The sequence below is a fragment of the Chaetodon auriga genome, chromosome 12, assembly GCF_051107435.1.
Source record: "Chaetodon auriga isolate fChaAug3 chromosome 12, fChaAug3.hap1, whole genome shotgun sequence".
NCBI lineage: Eukaryota > Metazoa > Chordata > Actinopteri > Chaetodontiformes > Chaetodontidae > Chaetodon > Chaetodon auriga.
The window spans coordinates 5,760,300-5,781,422 of NC_135085.1; the positions used below are offsets into that span (position 1 = coordinate 5,760,300).

The window sequence follows — 21,123 nt, forward strand, 5'->3', positions numbered from 1 at the left end:
TGGAGTTCATACTGCTCATACATCTCTTTGTTGTCTGCTTTGGTAATGTTTTATTCATAGCCATAGCTCTTTTTATTTTTTGTTAGTCATTTGTGTTTAATTGAATTGAGTTTTGTCCTCTTTTCTAATTAATTGTAGTGAGGCTATCCAGAGGAGAGCCATTATATTTATAACTGATAATCAGTGGTATGCACAAGCTGCAAAATCTGTCACTACAAATGGGATTTATTGTGGGTTTACACATCAGGGCTCAGTGGTGCCTTTGGGTTGACATTTAATTCAGTTGTATTCCGGCCTCCTATAGAAACACAGACCAGAGAGAGAGAGACCATTTTGTTGGTTGAACAGATAATGAAGCCTCTTTGCACCGCTACAACAGCAGCGCACACTGTGCTTATATGGTCTAAAAAGGAAGGCTTTCTATCAGAAGCATTAGTATTAGTAGATTCAAGCAACTGAACCTTAACTGTTGCTGAATTATTGTCTAGCATATCCAGTCACTATGTCAGCTTAACCTCAGAACCAATTCTGAACCTTATGATATTAATCCTGACTTAAAAAGAGCCAGATTGAGACATTTCACTATAGCTAGTGCTGCAATACAAAGCACATGTGTGAGAATGGTGAGCCGCTGAACTGTTGGTTCATCCTCTTTGTTGCAGCATTTAATTTAGTATTTGTGCTGAAGACATAAGTGAAGTGTGTACATGCTGATGTTAATGTAGAACAGAGTCAAATACATTCATAAATTTAAATGGTAAATCAATTGTATCTGTTGAGCAAAGAATAGATTTTTCTTCCAGTATCTGGACAATGACTCAAAAAGTTAGTGTTTTGAGCTATGCCAAAGGCAAATGCCAATATTTGAGAAAAATTTTGTACAGATATAACAATAGTGGTCATGCTTGAAAAAAAAAAAAAACAGAGAAAAAAAAACACTGACTTGTGATTGGAGACAGGAAACAAACAGCAGCCTTTCATGTTAAATTAAAGTGTAATGCTTTGTTAACCTGTCCATCCATCCTGACCTTTTTTCTACATGGACTTGTTCCCCTGAGGCCCTCCTTTGCCCATCATAATTAACACTGTTACTCACCATGCCAACAGCTTGCAGTTCAGTTGGAGATTTGAGTGTGTTATGCTAGACTGAGGCACTTGCCTCACACAGGGATGAGGAGCAGCCACAGAGGTCTGGCAAGCTCACTTTGTTCTAACTCCACACCTTCAGATTAATTTCATTTTCAAACTTGTAGTATTCAGCCCTGACCGATGTTATCAGTTATGACATTATCAGATTTGGTGCAGCTGTCTTGTTCGAAGCCCCTGAAGGCTTTATGTTACTTTTTTCATGCGTGCAGTTGAACTCCCTAAGACGTATAAACAGATGTTAATGTGTAAAATCTGCACTCATTCCATTTAACATGTCAGCTTAGCTGTAAACAATGTGATGACACTAATTTGGAGATGCATTGTGTCTGTGCTGTGTTATATGAAACCATTACAATGATGCCATTCATGATTAAATTAATAACTGTACTTTTGTCAGCACAGCTCACTTGGTGCCGAAAGGACAGTGGTTGCCTAAACTGTCTTCACCATGATCTTCACTGTCTAGTAAGAGTAATGCCTCCAAAACTACTTTGTTTTTGAAGTGTCAGAAGCTAACAGTTAGGCTGTTGGCCTTTACGGAGCATTGTAGATTTAGTTCCCAAGTTCATAGAAAGTTGGAAATATGCGTGATTTGACTCTCAATGGGGATTGTGCTTCACTAAGCACGCAAGTTTAAAGAAAAAAAAAATTGGACCAAGTCGGTGTGAACTGAGAAACAGAAGCATATTGGTTGCGTGAGACGAACGGCTGACGGACAGCCCAATCACTCAAGAAGCACTTAAAAAATGCTGTCAGTGTGAAATGCCCCTAAGAGAGGGGAGCTCCGTTGAGACAAATTCTGAAGGGAAAGAAATAAAGGAAGGAGGGGGGAAAGAAAGGCAGGGAGATGAAAGAAGGCAGAAATGTTGAGACAAGCCAAAATCTTGACCTTCCCCATGTATAAATACATATATAAAGCACTGATATGTGGACATGCAGCTTTTGTTTTATTGCTTTCTACCTGTATGATTTTTTTACAAGGTATGACAGGCACGCAGCTTTCCCCCTCCTCAATCACTGCTGGTGTGTTATTGACTGTTGTATCCCCATTTGCACAAGGTGTTACATTCTTTTATTAACGTATTTGGCTAAATTTACGAGTGGCGTGCAAAGCAATCTCACGGCAACTGCTATCAATTTAGTCAGACGCACTTCTATCAAATTATAAAACAATTTATCGCCCCTCTGAAGATGTAATGTTCAATGAATTATACTGCCGTGACGCAAATGGCAGCTCGGCAGCACACATATTAAACACAATTTGGGAGAAAGCACACACTGATTGGAGGGCTGTGCCTCCTTCTCTTTCACGCGAAGCTGTTTTTTAAAATGACACCTTCAGGCCATCCCGACCTCTTCATCCCTATCTTCCTCATCTTCCTCGTTCTATTGCTTCTATTCAACAGTTAGTCCCATCATATCCAGTGGGATGCCATTGCGAAAACAATCCTCTCTGTGTGGCCAATCATCAATGTCAAGTCTGCTCGCGGTTGTGACCAGTGGTCAAGTGCCAAGAAGCAACAGTGAAGGGTTCTGACGGTGATCTGTTGTTGTTGCGTTGCTGGTCTCTTAGCCGTTTATTCAATGGAAAGGTAGACAACCAAGTCCAGATGTTATTTGTTAAAGCTTTCGTTGCCAATTGTGTGTGTGTAGCTGCCAATTACAGCGAGTTACAGGGAAGCTGTCTGCTTTAACAGAAGTGGATGAATTCCCAGGCAGCCCATAGTGAAACCTGTTAAAGGATGGATAAAGGCGAACATTTTAGCTGAAGTGTTTACCTTTACAGGCAGAATCTGTGTGTGTGTGTGTGTGTGTGTGTGTGTGTGTGTGTGTGTGTGTGTGTGTGTGTGTGTGTGTGTGTGTGTGTGTGCGCGCGCGGCACTGTAAACTTCCCAGTAGCTCTCTCCCACTCTTTTCCCCGCTCTTGTTTTACCCCCTCCTCGCAGTTCATCAGGTTCATGATATGTGCCTCTCGAAACCTGACGTCTGTTTTAGTGGATGACTGCTTTGACTGTGAAACATGGTGCTATCATAGCAGAGGAAAAACAGAGAGAATTAAAAGAACACGGCTGCAGTTTGCTTTCACCTTTGGGATAAGCTTTATTACGTGGTGAGGTACAATTCAATTGCCACGTTGATGTCAGGATTTATTGCCGGACTGTATTAGACTGCATTGGTTTTAGCTTTATTCTAGCAAACTGATTACTGAGTGTATTTTAAGAGACTTTTGAATGTCGTTTAGGGTGATTCAGATTGCTCCTACACTCACAGTTCTCGTGTGCCACATAAATCACACAGCCCATTTTGACCTGTGAATGAGTTCTCCTGCCTGGAAATTGAAAACTTTGTTTAAAGATCCAGTGTGTTGGATTTAGTGGTAGGGAGCGATGAAGTTACAGATTGTGACCAACCAAATACCCCTCACCTCAACACGAAAAACATGTTTGTTTGTTTGTTTGTTTGTTTGTTTTTTCCCATTCTGAGCTACTGTAGAAACATGGCGGTGCAACACGGCAGACTCTGTAGATATAAAGAGGAAGGAAGGATAATATATTCTTTCTAAATGATGGAGAGATTGATGTCAATCTTGTCTCTGTGTATTAAGCTGGAGTCAGGATGTGTTAGCACAGCTTATCTTAAAGAAAGCTTAAAAAAAAAAACCCAACAACGCCTCTGAAACTCACTTAAGTTATTATGTTGTATCTCATTTGTTACACTTAATGACAAATGTTGATGTTTTGGGTTTGTTAAGAGAGGTGAATACTAAGTTGTCTGAGGGGGGATAAACAAACAAGATGCAATTCATTAATTAGGCAGCTTTAGTGATTTGGAGCTTTAGATAATGTACAGGCTAGCCTGGCTATAGCCCTGCCCTCAGTCTTTGTGCTATGATAATCTCTCTCATTGAGCTAATCGTCCAGTGACTGCAGGTGTGTATTTAACACACATACATGAAATTGATATAAAGCTTCTTATCTCACTGTCAGAAAGAGAGCAAATTGGTGTATTTCCTAAAATGTTCAACATTCCATTTGAATTTTGGAGAATAAATTTCCTGTTAGGGGAAGAACATGTTTCCATTGTTAGAATGAGTGCATGTTTCAAGTTAAGCATTGGTTTCAAGTCAAAATTCTGGGTGTTTTGCTATTTTATTTTGGAAGTAGTGGGTCCTGTTCGCAGGTTCTGAAAATGCCTGGCATGATAAAGCACACCCATGAATTAAAACATATATGAACATCAGTTTAGTGGCACTATTATTTAAGTGTGGCCTCTTTTATTTCCATGTAGGACTATCTGATAGAAATTAAGAGTCCACAGTAAAAACATTAGCATCTTTAAAGCACCTGTCCTTTCCATTAGGAGCAGAGAAAAACAGCAGTGGATTGGCTGGGAGGATTTACACTCACACACACACACACACACACACACACTCAGGGTCTGGGCCTGCACAACTAAACTGACGACAGCAGGCAGGACTTCAAAAGGTGAGACATCCCATAACTCACATCAGTCTCCTGGCAATCCTTGATTTTTCCAACCAATCACACTTTAAGAATGCTGAGGGTAAACAACTCCAGCTGAATGACAAGTTCCTCAGAGTTGTGGCTCCCCCCCCCCCCAAAAAAAAAAAACTGGGTCTCCACAATCTGTGTGTGTGTGTGTGTGTGTGTGTGTGTGTGTGTGTGTGTGTGTGTGTGTGTGTGTGTGTGTGCATGCGTGCGTGTGCGTGTGTGTGTGTGTGTCATTGCAATGCTCTGCATAGAACATGATGTTCCATTGCACATGGGGCTCTGCTTTACTCAACCTGATATAAATTTATTATCTGTGAAGAGGCAATTAATTTGGTTTTATTCTTTGTCATTTTTGATATTTTGTACTCAGTGTACCCAGTTAGTCCATTTCCATCTGCCTGGTTTTATGCACATTTACATTTGTACATTAAAAACAACTTAAAACAAAACCTAAAAAACTCAAAATAGGGCCAAGAAGTTTTCACCTTTGTACTCTCGATTGTTTAATAGTAAGCAATGCTATACTTTTGTAGTAGTGTGCATGATATGGATGCTACTTTTTTGTTCCATTGTGGAATTTTTGAGGACACGACAATTTGACAAATGTAACTCTATCTAATTTAAGTTCGGCTGGATTTGGCAAGGTGAAAACCCAAACAGTGAGAGCTGCTATCTTTATGCTAACCCTGGATACAGTGGCATGTTCCGGTGCTGAACATTTATTTTTCTCTCATGACCTGTAACCTAATCTAATCTAATGACATGCCCCGTGCCTTTGGAATTAATGCTAGATTACCACTGTAGGAAGTAAGCTAATTAACCAGACATGCTAATGTTTACAGCTTAACCAGACATGCTAATGTTTACAGCTGGCAGTACTTTCTTAGAGCTCCATACGCACTTTATCAGTGTTAGGAGTATCCAGTGCATGACAGATCTGCTGTGCCTAGATACGGTTGCTTGGCTATGATTGGACAATGATGTTTGAGGATTGAGTTTAGCATGTGGTCAAATACTATTGCTGTTATTATTTACTATTATTTAATACATATTGTTTTACTTATCTTCAATAGGTGGGTGAGTTCAAAAGCCAGTGCAAAAACAAGCAGATCTGTGCCTAAAGCTGTAATTTTTAAATAATCAACATTTTATTTCAATATCATACGCACATCATTTAGTTCCACAACATTTAGTTCCACATTCACAGATTCTCCCAAAGTGGCTGCCTGAGGTCTTTGATGCCCACCCAGGACAAGCTAGAATTTCCTGCCTCAGGCAGATTTACTGATTTCACTTAATAGACAGATTTACAGCACTTCCCAACTGAACCTTTAACTGTCTACGAATGTCATCTTAGGATAAGCAGGTTGGCCTGCGCTGTAAAAATGAAATGCAGGATCATGTTCCTCAGGTGGTGGGAAGTACAGCCTGTTACACCAACTGAGAGAAAATACATTTCAATATGTTTTGAAAAATCTGAGCTTGAGAAATGTGCTCATTTCTTTCTTGCCAGCAGTTCAGTTGCCACTTCCAAGATTTGATAAATCATCAGTCCTCCATTTTCCTTTTTTCAATCAAAGTGTCATTCAGATGCTGTTTGCCATAATCTGTAATCTGTTCACTATTTAAAAGACATATTTCTCTTTCATCTCGTTTTTCATCACATCAAACATTGGCAGAGACCTTAAGGACTTTGATAGAGAATTGCGATTGAACCCATGCTATGATGAAAAATGGCTTTTCTTTATATACTGTGGCTCACAGTCAATAATGGATATCCTTGCTCTGGTAAAGTTGTGGCATTCTTGGAAAGGCTTATGCATCTATTCAATCATAATAACCCTGTAGGGGACCAGTTTGCAACCTGGGCAGAGATTCAGAGTGATAAAATGACTCTGGAATCAAGCCTATGAATCAAGCCTCTAAATGAAATAATCAGGTGATAACAGTGCGTAGAAGTGCAAAAGGTCAGAATTCTTCACATGCTGGTTTTTTGTAGGAACTTTCAGGTTCATAGCACCTGTCACAGGCTGGCCAAGTCAGCAGCCGTCAAGGGTGAAATATTCCTCTGATTCTCTTCCAAAATCAATTTCATTTTTTTAGCTGTCTGTCAACAATCAACGCACTGGAGAAACATTTTGTTTCTATGTATTTTTTATTCCCCTGGTGTTGAGTCATAGCCATAAATGCCATGGCAGCACACAGTGTTCACAGTGCTACACATCTCCTTTGACTCAGATATTTGTTATAGTCAAATTAGGTGCACTTTCTGTTCTTCTACCCAGCAGGCCACCCACATAAAGCATTCCTCTCATCATGACAGTACACAGTGGGGTTCCTCAAACTGTTTTTAATGGGTTCTGTACTGCATTTCTGCTGCTTCAGGAGGTTTACAGAAGAGACTGGGATTGACAGGAAAGATTGGACAGATAAAGAGTGGATGGCAGCTCTTGAACCCACAGAGTATTAATGTTATGTGTCTTAGTTCACCACAGTTGAAGGTGATCCAAAGGCTCCAAGGTATTTTCATATTTTCAGACACCCATATCTACACCAACGTTGTGTTTTAATGAGCTTATGACTGTGTTTAAGAAAGGGCTTGTTAAAGGGTTCATGAACAATCGGTTTTGAGCCAGTCTCCTCCTCCTTCTGCACCAGTTTCTGCACAAATGTGAAAAAGGTGGTCTGGGAGTGAGAGCAGACAATGATGTGAGAATGGATGGAGAACCCGTCTGTACTTGGCTAACAATTTTCCACTCACAGTCTATTTGACATTGCCAAAGGTAAAATACATGCCTTGACATCAGTGATTGAGGTGAAGCCAAATGTGCCATATGGTTCAAGAGAGCAATATAACTAAATAATTCCTTTTTGTCATAACTTGGGGTCTTATGGCTTGTGTATATTTTGGCCATCGTTTTAACTTTGTGCTCTGAAATCTGGGAAGATGCCAACATCACTAAAACAAAGTCCAAAAGGGCAAGAGACAAGAGCAGTGAGATGATCAGACAAGCCAACAGTTTAGTCAGAATATAGCAGATTTCTTTTCAGCAATATCACCATGACCAAAGATCTCAGCAATTAACTTGGTCAGTACAATGCTATTAACACCAATCAGACAGATGGCTAAGACTACGCAAATAAGACCCAAGTTTTATTAAATCACAATTATCATTAGATCTGAAAATTTTAGAAAAAACACGCAGCTTCTTGCAGCCACAGGAACAATGACTGTTGTCTTGCAGAAGCAAAGGCAGACATAGCACAACATTGTGGCAGTGCCAACAAATCTCTGAGAGCAGAGGTTGGTTTGGACAACTGGGAGTGCAGAAGCTTTGCATCTCATCCCCTACCGACAGTCAATGTTGGTTTCTTCTCAGCATGATCGGGACCATTGGGTACCTTCCAAAGTTATGGTCCCTTCAGAACAAAATTCCATAGTGTTCCGGTGTCTTCCACTGTTTCATCACTGAGCTGCAGCAGAGGGATTCCTGTTAAGTGGAATCGCCAGAACAACATTAAACCCAATTAACAAAATGGAGATACAGACTTGAATTTCCAAAACTCAGACTGTTGACGCATTTTAATAGCTTTGGCTGAACTACAATCGGATCTCTTTGCAGTCACCCTGCATTCACACATATTAGCTGAAACACCAGAAGCACAACAGGCTGCCATTCGTTGTGACTGGAACCTCTAAATAACACTCTAGTGCCACCCCTGTCCCACCCACAGCGATTCAAGACTCAAATGTAGTCAAAGAAAAGGTGTTGCAAAGTTGAGAAAATGGTCAGCTTTATGGAAATGTTCCAAAAGCACTTTAACAAAGTTGGGGAAAAGCAGATTATCTCAGTCTTGAATTACTTGCACCAGTGCACCAGCAAGAGGTAGCCTGCTTCTTTGAGTCTGTATGAGTCTGAGTCTGTATACATATGGAAGAGTTGAAACGAGCTCATCATTTGTGTGATGATCATCGATTGAACAATCGTAATGGAAGCCAATGACAAACATGGTACAAGGTTAATTTATTTATCATTTGATAACACGGTGTTGTCTAACTAAATGCTAGTTGTTGTCCCTTAGTGCTGTTCACAAAACAGAAGTTATATAAATGGAATAATAAATAATATGTCATAAAAATAGGCTGTTGTTTGCGGTGGAGTGCGGAGGATGAATTGAGGAGTCTCACAGCCTGAGGAAAGAAGCTGCTCTGTAGTCTGGTGGAGCAGCAGCAGGTACTTCGGTATCACTTGCCAGGCAGCAGCAGGGTGAACAGGCTGTGGGTGGAGTGGCTATTGTCTTTTAGTGTCCTTTGTCATCCTAATGATAAAGGCACCAGATCATTTTGCAAGGTAACAACCACCTTTGTCATGTAAGTTGGAAGACTTGTTGATTCAATGTGTAGAAGCATCACAGGCCCGCTCAACAAGCATGTTTCAGTACTGACTCACTCATGAAAGCCCCATTCAAAAAGCACGGCATTGTTCCACCGGAGTGGTAATGCCAGTCTATTCATGTGTCCAGCCAATGGAATCAGTGCTCTTACAGTGAGATGTGACAGAAAAGCAAACACAGGAAATTGTTTGACCCCTCTCTCTCCTGTGTTTTTCTTGAACTCTACTGGAGCTGGAGGGGAAAATAAAAAGCTCCCATGCTGGTTTCTCCTATTTTTCCAGCCACAAAATAAATGATTTTGTGCCAGTTTGTTTGTAAAAATGAGAGTACATCCAGTCGAAGTCACATCTAGGCTGTTTTTATTCGAGTTGTGTAGTACGTTTTAGTTAGCCTCATAAAGGCCTGCAGTATGAGACAGTTGTGGTAAGCATGGCCAAGAAAGTAGTTACTATATTCACAAATCCAAACTGAAAAGCTAATATTGTGATGTTTAGACAGATTTTAACTGTATATGAAGATTGATGTTCGTCGCAATTTCCCATTTAGAACTCTACTTGCTCAGATATTGAGAGAATTACTCAACATATTTCCAAACTGCATCCTCCAGCGAGGGTTTAAACACTGTTTCCTTTTTGTACGCCTTCTTACACGCAAGACAGATATTCCAACCGCCAATTAATATGCTAAGTGGTGCAAAGCCTCACAATGTCACTTTTCATTTACATCTCCAGCACTGCTTATATCTTTCACTCGTGTGTCAGTCTCTGCGCTGGGTAAACACCTCTTTGACAGCTGCTGCACACCTTTTTTCATCCTCAGGCTCTCTCTTTGACTCCATGGCACTTTGCCTTCTGTTTACCAGCTGGTGACACAGGCCAGGGTCGACAGGGGAGACATAGGTGACCACCTCAGAGCACCCATCATTCACACATACAGTAGACATATTCACACACACACATGCAGGCAACACACAAGAGGGAAAGCTCTTTTGAAGGAAAGGCACAAGCGACCACCTCGGGGCATCCATCACTTCACACACACACACACACACACACACACACACACATTGTATAAATACACACAGACAGGCACTGCTTGTGTAGCCGAGGGTCACAGATGACCACCTCAGAGCAACCCATCACTTCACACACATTTGCGCACACACACTGACTTGGCTTTTCCAAGCAGAGGGTTTTTCCCCTTACAGTGAAAGGCACACCTCGGTGGCCAAATGCCCTTTTGACGTACGCAGTGCCAGCTGGGAAAACATAGCTCGCTGCGTGTGTCACCACCAGCCCGGGGAAAGAAGCCCTGAAGAGGAGGTGATGGAGGAGGAGGTGGAGGTCAGAGGCTTGGTTCTCTCTCATGTGAGAGGCTCAGGTGAATACAGGTGTTATCTGATTCAGTGGTGTAGTGGTGTGTTGGTAGGTGGATATGCTGAGGATAGAATGACTTAATTACAAGTAAAAATCAGACGGAGGTAACAGTATGGAATGGTGTGTGCGTGTGTGGAAAATGAAAAAAAAATTTGCATGTAAAATCTACAAAATAAATTGCAATTTAAATAAACGTAGGAGTAAAAGTACAGTAAGTACAGTATTTCCCTCTGACATGTGGTGGAGTAGAAGTGTAAAGTGGAAATACTCAAGAAAAAAATTTGTACCTCAAATTTGTAGCATACTTAAGGAAACCACTTGTGTAAAAGTGCTGCTTTATTTTCAACTGTTGGTATGTTCACAGAGCAAATCACACAGGATGGGCAACCGGGCTCTTTAAAAGAGCTTGAAACCTTAGCAGCTGTTGAGGTAACAGTGGTCTGGATTGCGCTGATCAGCTAGCAATATAACACTGTTAGCAAATATTACATCTCCTTCTGGGGATGCCTTTCCCTCCAGTTAGCTGTCATTAGCTTTGTTGCAGTTCTTCTTTTTGCATTTTAGTATGGTCTATGTTGTTTTAGTCTGTCATGTGCACAATTTTAGATACTAGCTTGCGGTTATGGAACGACAACAAGGGAAGGGCATTACTCCTATTACCCAGAAGAGGGCACTGCCTTAAAGGTGAAAGTCAGTGAACAAGAAGCTCCCATGCGCACTTAATGCCACAGTTAACATGAAAGACTGTAACATGCCATTTTTAGATTGGTGTATGGCGAAACCCCCCCAACTCAGAGGTGTGTATGAAGCACATTCTTGTGTATACACACCACTGTACCTTTTCCCTGTTTGTATCTTTAAAGCTGGCAGATTTTTTTCAAATCTCTTAAAATATAAAATATATTTTTTTACATTTTGTGTCATTTACAAGCTTTTGTTGTTATAGGTTGATCATGATTCCTCATGATTCTTTACTCAAAATTCCTTTTTAATCATGTTGAACATGTAAACTAAAAATAGCATATTGTAACTTTGTTTCACACAAGAGTTTCATTTCACCTTTATTTTACTGGGGCTTTTTGAAGGTTTTGACACCTACTTAATGTGTGTGATCGTGTGTGTTGTTTTTATAACCTTCTCGGTGACGTCAAGAGTTTTTTAGGCATAAAATAGTTGCAGACATGGATTATGCAAAAGGTGGGGGAGGTAGACCTCGAGGTGAGAGAAAACTTTAGCTAAAACACTCTTCTCCCTCAGCATCTACTGTCAAGGTGCCCTTGAACATCCATCTGCAACAGTGGAGCAGACTGGGTGGACTGCATGTGTAGAACTGTACAGTGTGACACCGAACACACCGTGTTTTTTGCCATTCTGTGGTGTGATCCATATCCTGATTTCTGCTGTCGAATATATCTGACACCTGATCTGATGATCTGTCTGATCATTCACTCAATACAATCTCACTGTCATACACATTTGATATCTTTTGAAAGGGGAGACTTTCACTAATCGTTGACATAACTGACCTTTTTAATAAAGCCTGGCCTTAAAAAGGAAATTAAAAATCAGCACCTGAACCCTGTCAAGCAGCACCAGCCTTTTCATTTTCCTGGACAAAGCCCTACAGGTACATACTGTACTTCAAGTGTGTGTTGTGGTCGAGCAAAGCCGTGCTCATCTGTTTTGCATTTTGTTAAGATGTCTGTTTACAGTGCAGTGCAGCACAGTGCTGTGTCTAATGTTAAGATGCATTAATCTGCCTAATGTCCCTGTACAGTATATACTTATTTCATCACAGGAAGGTTCAGCAGAGCTGTCCTTATCTTACCTCAAAGTACTTAAAAAGAAATTTTAAAAAATCCAGTAAGTCACGCATAATGTTAACATTTATTCAACTGTCTCATTCTGTAAGCTGCAGGCAAACTGATAAGTGCACTGTTGTCAGGTCCGAAGAGCAGCTAAAGAGTGTTTCATTGAAAACTGAGGTTTTTATATTAGTGAGCAAAGCAAAGCAAAGTTACTTGTCTGGAAAACTCATTAAACAGAGAAAATCAAGCAGGCAAGAAATCAAATAGTGTTCCGAGGACAAAAATATTTACAACTTAACTGTTAATTATGACATTTCAAGTACTCACTTCTCAAACTGTGCATGAATCACTTTGGACTGAAATCTTTGGGGGAATTTTGTCTTCTCAAACAGAATGTCCCACTTTCTTCCTCTTTGTCACAGAAACCCTTTTGAGCTTTGTGGATGACATCTTGTCTGGTGCCAGGTCTCCGTGTGTGATGTTAGGTGACATCCCCAACCTCCTGTCCTCTTCCATCAGCATGATCATTCGCTGCCTGGAGCCTGACACCACATACATGTAAGTTCCTCTCTATTCTCTTGAACATGGAAACTGAAGACTTAGATGTAAACTAAACTAGGCAAGTACCAGAGTTCAACACAAATGAGTTTGAATAGAAACTTCTGCACTGTCAGATGTGTTTAGATTGAAGGTAAATCAAATCTTTGCTTTGCTCTGTTTGCACAAATTCGACTGCAAGACTGTTCCAACTCCGTTCCATTTCTATACTGTGTACTAATTCCAAGCAGGTTTTGAGCATGTATTGTGTTCACAATGAAAAAGATGCAATATTCAGAATTTCTACTTAAAATGGCACATTTTTGAGTTTGCTGCTGAGGTAGCCTACTGTCACATAATGCATTGTACAGAGGAAATGAAGGGGCTACTCACAGCTGGAAAAGATTGGAGCAATGGTGGCCAGTGCCAGTCAGCCCTATATGCTGCATACGCAATTGCGTAGGACCCTGTGACTACTGTTTCATGCTCTTGCTCACTGTGGTCTTGGTAGCCTAAGTGCTATATTTCATCTGCTGCTGATGTGTTTTGACTCGTATATTGTTGTGGTTGGGGTAGACTACCATACCATTTTAGGAATATGTTCAGTGTTCTTTGGGTATTCTCTGTGTCAAGTTTGCCTTGGCCCACCTTGGTTGTATATTGGTCTCATCAACTACTGTATCTGTTGTATTTTGAATCCCATCCACCTGCTGTGCTCTGTCAACTTGTGTGTGTTGAAACAGCATGAATCATATTGTCCAAACTCAGTTCCAGTGACCATTCACATCTGTTGCTCTCAATGTAATTGTGCATGTGAAAAAAGGAGTCAGTGCAATCACCTTTGTTAGTACTTTTACCACACTTATGATTTCCCACCACAGTAATGAAAGGATTCTGCAGCCAGCCACAAGAAATGGATGCTTGGCTGCAGAAAAAGTGAGGCCGGACTTCAGCTAATGTTAGCCAGAGAGCCGTCCATGAGAGAAGCCAGCATGAGGAGGACCGTGAACAGACCCCAGCTTGTTTAATAAAAAACAAAAGCCCTGCTATAGACCAGACTGCACCTAATGTTAGCCAAGCTACCGCCCGTGAGGGAAGCCAGCATGGGGGTAAATGTAGAGCCATCCGCACTACTGGTCACATTCAGCCCACTGATGGCAGCGCAGATGGAAGGGTCGAGGGATCACGTGAACAGGCTCCTGCTAAGAAGATAAAATCAGGGGCAAGGCCCTGATTTTTTTTTCAATATATTTTGTTAATTGTTCCAGTCCAAAGGTGGCACAGCACATGTGAGTTATATGCAGGAAATAAATCATTGGATTTCTTTCAAAGGAAGGCACAGGAGATTGAATCATTGGTTAAGGTTTGTCATAGCGATATGTCAATAAATGACAAAGCCCTGCTAGCCTCCTATATGGTTTCCTTGTGGGTAGCCATGGAGAAAGAGCCCCACTCTCTTGTGTAACAACACTGCCTCCCGAAAAATTTCAGACAACCTTGAGGGCCATCTTATTTCAAGACAAAATGTAGCAGGAGGTTCGTCAATGCAGTTTGATGAGATGATTAAGCACTTTTGTTGGTTTACAGAAAGTACGTACAATTTGCGGAATTTGCTTGACTATTCTTACTGGTACGACAGGGGAACAAATATTTGATGTACTGCAGAACTGCATGGTTACAAAGCATAGGCTACACTAGGGCACTTGTAAAGGCATAACAAGCAACAGGACCACAGCAACAGCAGAGTTGTGAGGCAGCTGCTGAGATCAAGTTCAATCATTGTTTTATACATCGACAGGCGATGGCATGCAAAGGAATACCTCTCAATCTTGACAAAGTACTGAAAGAAGTTATCCGTGTTGTGAACTTTATTAAAGGCGGCACACTCAACAATCGGCCTTTCAAGAGTTCAGAGTTTATAAAACGAGAAATGAAATTCATCGATTCTTCCACAAGAAGTGCCCCCTTGCTGATCTGCTCACTGATGATTGGCTTCTCACATTGTCGTATCTGGCAGATGCTTTATCTTTTCATCCCTCAATGGGATGAATTGGAAATTGCAAGGACAGCACAATGATGTTTTCCGAAATTGGAAACACATTCTCCCTTTCCAAAAGGCCCTGAAGCTGTGGCTTGCATGACTCAGACGGCCAAACCCAAGCCACTACATGTTTCCCACTGTGTTACAGCACGTAGACAAAACTGATGTTACAGACACATATGTGAAACATCTGACTGGACTTATTCAGACACCCCTACCTGGCCCTGTAATCATCATTGATAACTTTAATTGCTGTTTTCCAACAGAGAGATACGACATTTTGAGTGACAAAAGGTGGATTCAAAATCCCTTTGAATTTAAAAGCCCACAGTCATTGCTGGACCTGGAACTCACTCCTGCGGGGGGAACAGCTTGTTCTGACTGTAGGCATGAGCATTTCCAAAAACTATCAAGAAGCATGTCTTTGATAGTTCTGGATGTTCATTTTGTTCTGATAATTTTATTTAGAACATTGCATCTAATATGAAGTGCAAGTGTTTTTAAAAAGTAGGTCCCAGAAAAACAAAAATTGGGAAACACTGATGTAACCCATAGTAGCCAAGTATGTGGTAGGCCTATAGCTGTTTGGAGGGCTTGCTGTTCTGTTATATATGTCTTGACGCTGAAATTCTGATGTGAACTTCATAGATTGCATGATGGCTCTTGCCACATTGTGGCAGTACAATATCAAAGGGTTGTCTTAAAACAAGCGTATAGTTTATAGTTTATAGTTTTATTTCATAGCTTTCGGCTCCAGGCAGAGTAAGGAGGGCCCCTAAAGAAAATCTTGCCTTGGGCCCCCTGTTGTCTAGAGCTGGGCCTGATTGAGAGTGTGGGGAGACGGCTTCAAAAAGACCACAGAGAAGCAACAAAAAATCATCTGTGGAAAAACAAGTGGTTTTCTTTTTGTGAGCTTTAATTGTGTCATTTCAGAGTCACTTTGACTGGCATGTTATGTTGCACAAATTGCATCATTTCCTGTCAGAATCAAACTATAAAGTACGCTGATTTCTGCAAACTAACTGCACAAACAATATACTACACATTAGTCGTAGCCCACAGCATATACAACTATGATGTGGTGTGGAATTGGGACATAGACATATTTGCTTCAAACAGAACGTACTAACACACATTAGCTGTAGCTAGCAGCATACTGATTTCTTTGCATTTGTAATGTGTTCAACGTGGCTAAAGTTAGCACAACATTAGCAGCGGGAAATGCACTATTTAGCCGAAGTCCATCAATGGTGCCTTCCAAAACTGTGTCAAAAGTGTCAAAAGTTGGGGGTATTCAACATATGCAGAAAATATAAACAGATTTTGTAGTTTAACAAGCAGACAAGTAGTTAGCCTCCACGTTTGGACATTATTTACACACCAAAAACAGCCACTTCCTTGTGCTAAAAAAAAAAAAAATCTTGTTTTCTTTTCTTTTTTTTAGCTACCTGTCATCAAAACTGATCATCTGTGCTAAGCTAGGCTACACACATCACTATCTCAGTCTGAACGAACAGAGAGAAAATGTCTATTGATCTTGGAATGTAACTCGTAAGATAGCAAATACGCACATTTCCTAAAATATTGTCCAGCTGATCAAGGTAATTCAGGGGTATTTCAGTGCTAGGCAGTGGAGTAAGTGTTACAGCTAACATAAGCTGTGAAGTGTCAGCTGGTATAAATGGGGTTTTTAAGTCCCCACAAAGATATTAGATGACAATACCAGTAGAAAACGTGATTTTATGTCATATGACATTCAAATAATTATATATTCTTCCTTCTCAGTGTTTTTGTGTATGCTCGAATAAAGAGGTTTAACACTGTGATGCAGTAACCAAGAAGTACTTTCTTTGAGCACACACACACAGATACACACACCGGATGCTCAGATGTTTTCATACACATGCTGACACTTATCTCTCCGACAGCCTGCCAGGAGGGAAGCCACACGCACTCTTCGTAGAGAGGAAAAGAAACAGAGTAAAGTGGAGGCAAAAGACATGTAGAAGCAGAGGCAACGTTTGGGGTTGAGAAAGACAAAGAGGAATGAGTGAGAAAAAGATCAAGAGGAAGGTACAGCGGAAAACAGAGTATGAGCAAAACAAAAGAGAAGAAAAAAGGGCAAGAGGCCCGAGGACGGAGCCTCTTCAAACAGTTTTGATGTATGTGGGCTGAGCGGCTACACATGCCCTTTTAATCCCAGCATCAGCGGGGCTCCTGCTCTCTCTATCCTGTCTGGCAGCTCATTCATCCTTCCGAGCCAAGACCTCATCTCTCCCTTCAGGGCGCTGCACGCTCCTTATATTTTCAGAGCCCTTACAAAGCTTGAGATTGGTGCCCTGTAGAGGGAAGATGTATTGTGTGTGAAGAAGTATGGACACGCTATTATGGAAGTATGACACAGAAAGCACACTCTGCAGCTGCGAGTCTTGGAAGACGCTGGAAAGGTTTAATGTTTTAAAATTGGTTGTTAGAAATGCATCACGTCTGTCCTTCCAACAAAGCGTGCATGTAGTTCACTATCTGTGAATGCAGTATGAATAAAATGCTCTATATACCGCATCTCCTGGCGGATGATAAAAATGACAGTTTTTATTTTTCTGCAGCTCACTACTCTGCATTTGTGCGAGATCTAAATCCTTAATGCTGCAGGTGGATGCAGTTTGTGTTTTGCTCACTAGGTGGAGATATTCATTCAGTGAAATTGCTTTTTTTCAGTTATTGTGAGTCTGGCTCCAGTGAAAGTCCTGTATTGATAATGCAGCCACCCCATCTCCAACAAGGGGAGGCTTTTAATTGAATCAACAGCTGCATGAAAGGCAGCAGCTGTCAGATTTTTTTTTACAACCGATTCACCAAACTCCATTGCTGGAAATCTAAATGTACCTGAAGAACATGTGAGAGGTATTTATCACTCACAATCAGCAGCACATTTGCTTAACATTTTAATGTGTGCGTGCGTGTTTATGTGTGTAGGTTCCGGCTGTGGGCAGTAGACAACACAGGGCGCCGGTCCAGTCCAAGTGAGGTCACCATCAAAACTCCGTGCCCAACTGTGGATGACGTCAAAGCACAAGGTGAGGACAGAGACACAGGCTGAAGTCAGAAAGGTGAATCATCTTTCAGAGCTGATCACACGTGGCTCACAGAGACGAGTCTCGTGCGCCAACGCTGTGCATACATGCTCGAGGTGACTGTGATTCAAAAAAGCTGAACCGCTACATTGCGCTCCCTTTATGAAGAGGGTTGGATATAGCTGATTCAAGGGACAGACATTTGCTCAGTCTCTTGTTAAAGATCAGCTCATAGAAGAAGCCATAAAGTCACAGACAGATACTTTTCCTCTCCAGAGGAGGACTCTTTATGGAGACTTCACACTATAATTCCTTTCGGATATTGACTATAAAATTTTGTTATTCCATATCGTCAAAAATGAAAGAAGATTGAGAGTTGAAATCTTTTGCCACTCTCTGCACCGGCGGAGATTTGTAGCAAAGATGTTATTGCAGATGCTGCTGCTCATTTGAATCGGCCATTGCAAAAATGCCCCAGCCAGCGAAGTGTGACAGTATTGGCCTACACCGTTGATTTTAATGCCTGGAAATACAAGGATGATGTGAAATACAATACTTCCACTTTGTGGGTCTGTTTTGAACAGATTTTTTTGGCGTCATTAACCAGGACAGATGGATAAGTTACTGGTCTGACAAGCTGTGAAGAAGCAATTTCCTATTGAAGAAAATCTTAATCCACTTTGGTTTCAAGGGGATATGTTAATGATTTATTAATTTTAAAATGTTATTGTGTCAAGATATGCATATAAAATGACATCTGTCTTTTCAATCTAGACTGCAAAGTGTGGCTGCAGTATAAAAAGAAAAAGGAGAGGGCTTCACATTTCCATTAATAGAGACTACATAGATTTGCTTCATGTTTCTACAGAAATTCTGATGGGAAGGGAAGAGTTGTCCCTCCATTGGAGGTAGCACGTCAGACCCTAACTGTCTCTGGAGCTGCAATGTTTAGTCCACTAATTGATTAATCAAACAACAGAAAAATGATCTGCAACCATTATAATAATCAGTTTCTTCTTTAAATCTGCATTCTGTCGGGCAGCCTTTGACCGTTTTATGTAATCGTTACGTTAATGTCTTTGGGTCCTGAACTGCGGTGTGAACTCAACAAGACATTTGAAGACCGACGAAATTTGGACTGTAGTGCTTTAGCTTTATTCAGACATTTTATAGAACAAATGATTAATCAAGAAAATAATTGCTAGTGTCTCCAAAACAGCAGCATGGTTGTGCTCTGTCCAGAGAAAGCGAAGTCACCAACATTAGACCTTTTTCTTTGTCTCCCCTTGAGGATTGTTTGGTATCAAGCAGCAAAAAACTACCAATTTAGTAGATACAAGTAAGCCATTTGCTGATTGCTGATATCCCTTCTGACATTGTACTGAAGTTTGTCTTGTGTTGCTCGGAGGTGTTGATCGCTGATTGCATTTGCCATTCCAGAAATATCCGATAAGATCTACAACCTGTTCAATGGTTACACCAGTGGAAAGGAGCAGCAGACAGCCTACAACACTCTGATGGACCTGGGTGCTCCCACGCTTCACCGTGTTCTCTACCACTACAACCAGCGCTACGAGAGCTTTGGGGAATTCACCTGGAGGTGCGAGGATGAGCTAGGACCCAGGTACACTTATCTTTTAACTGCTTTTCTTCTTGGTAGATTTGTCTAGTTTTTCCTGCCTTAGACACCTTATAAGCACCTTTTGCTTCAGTGCTGCAGTAGATGAGAAAGGAAAATGACAAATGGTGAGACTGTCAAACCTCTGGAATCCAGTTTGGATGTCGTAAGTGCCCACGTTTCGAATATGTGACCTCAGATGAGAAATATGCATTCCTTCCAGCAAATTGATCATCAACTTCAGCTTGATGGCTAATTAATCAGAAGGACCCAACAATATACAAGACTATGTGTCAGACTTTTACAGAATACCAAAAGCCTGAACCATTCTAATAATGTATTGACTATATTTGCTGTAATCAGTGCCTGAAGTTGCAGAGATCTGTGTGTGAGTGTGCCTACTCCATCCATGAGTTGCCCTCCCACCAAGAAAATCTGTGAAAAATCTATCATACTGAACTTGTACAATTGACTCTGACGTTTTCAAACAATAACAGTACAGCCTGGCTGCAAGATTGAAGAAAAGTGGCAACTAGACAAGAGTCTGGGTTGGTTTGGTGTGAACACCACTTCAAAGGGCAATTTGAGCAGACGGTCCTTTCACCAGTATTTTCAAATATGTTGGAAAACCCAGACTCTGATTTAGCTGCTTGCAGTCTATAAAAATTAAACATATGGCATATTTGGATTGGGCTAAAATTACAGATATGCTCCATTAGTGATGACTTTACCCCTCACTACTTATTCCTCCCATCCTAACAGTGATTCATGGACCTCATTCACAATCCCTACTTGTAGAAGACTCGCTCATACCATCAAGTGTGCTGATTAAATCACACTAGTCAAAATACTCATGTAATGCATCAAATGTGTGTTCATCCGCTGCTGAAAATAGTCCTCAATATATATAGACACACCTGCTTGAGCAATGTTTGCAGCTGTTTTAGACAAATTATTTTGAGTTTTTAGGCCTGTAGGTCTTCAGAAGAAGGTGTGGGCTTTGAACTGAGTGCCACAGACAGGTTAGTGAAGTCGGACTGTATTGAGAGACATGGCCATCACAGATTACCTTGATTAGCTTTACCTTGTCCATGCATTGTATCAAGCATTTTACAAGCCTTTTAAATAACGTGATGCTACGCAGTACTCCCGGACTTTCACAGTTACAGTTTTGTGCAGCGGAGGATGGTAGAGAAGAAGTCAAGTGGCAATAAAGGGCAACAAGAGCAAGCAGCGACAGCAGCTGACACTTTAGCAACTGTCACTTTTTTTTCATTGCACTTCAGTTTGCAGGCCTCAGCAATATGTGTGTGTGCAATTTTTGGTCTGAATACCCTCTAAGATGAAGTGAAACTATGCTAAAAATCATTCTATCCTGAAAAAGGGGGCAGCCCTACTTTTTTAAAACCCAAACACTCCAAACAAAACCAAAACAAAGGCAATCCAATCCAGCAAAAGCATTTCCTTCTCACGTTTTCAAAGCGAGTTGTAATTTCTTCCAAATCACCTTTCTTTCCAGCACAATTGCAAACACATCCTACAGTGGCTCACACAGCCAGATCTCCATGGTATCGGCCCATTCAAAGCTCGGCGGTGTCCGACTCTTGTTTTGT

General features: G+C 41.0%; 1 protein-coding gene across 5 annotated transcripts in view; it reads left to right on the forward strand.

Moving 5' to 3' along the window:
• Nucleotides 1–21,123, forward strand: part of astn1 (astrotactin 1) — a 361,427-nt gene that overhangs the window by 328,881 nt on the left and 11,423 nt on the right. For all 5 annotated transcript variants that reach the window (XM_076744683.1, XM_076744682.1, XM_076744685.1 and 2 more), the window contains 3 exons: nt 12,663–12,798; nt 17,795–17,895; nt 19,333–19,516. In XM_076744683.1, the coding sequence (XP_076600798.1) occupies nt 12,663–12,798; nt 17,795–17,895; nt 19,333–19,516 (421 nt within the window). The remainder of the gene's footprint in view (nt 1–12,662; nt 12,799–17,794; nt 17,896–19,332; nt 19,517–21,123) is intronic.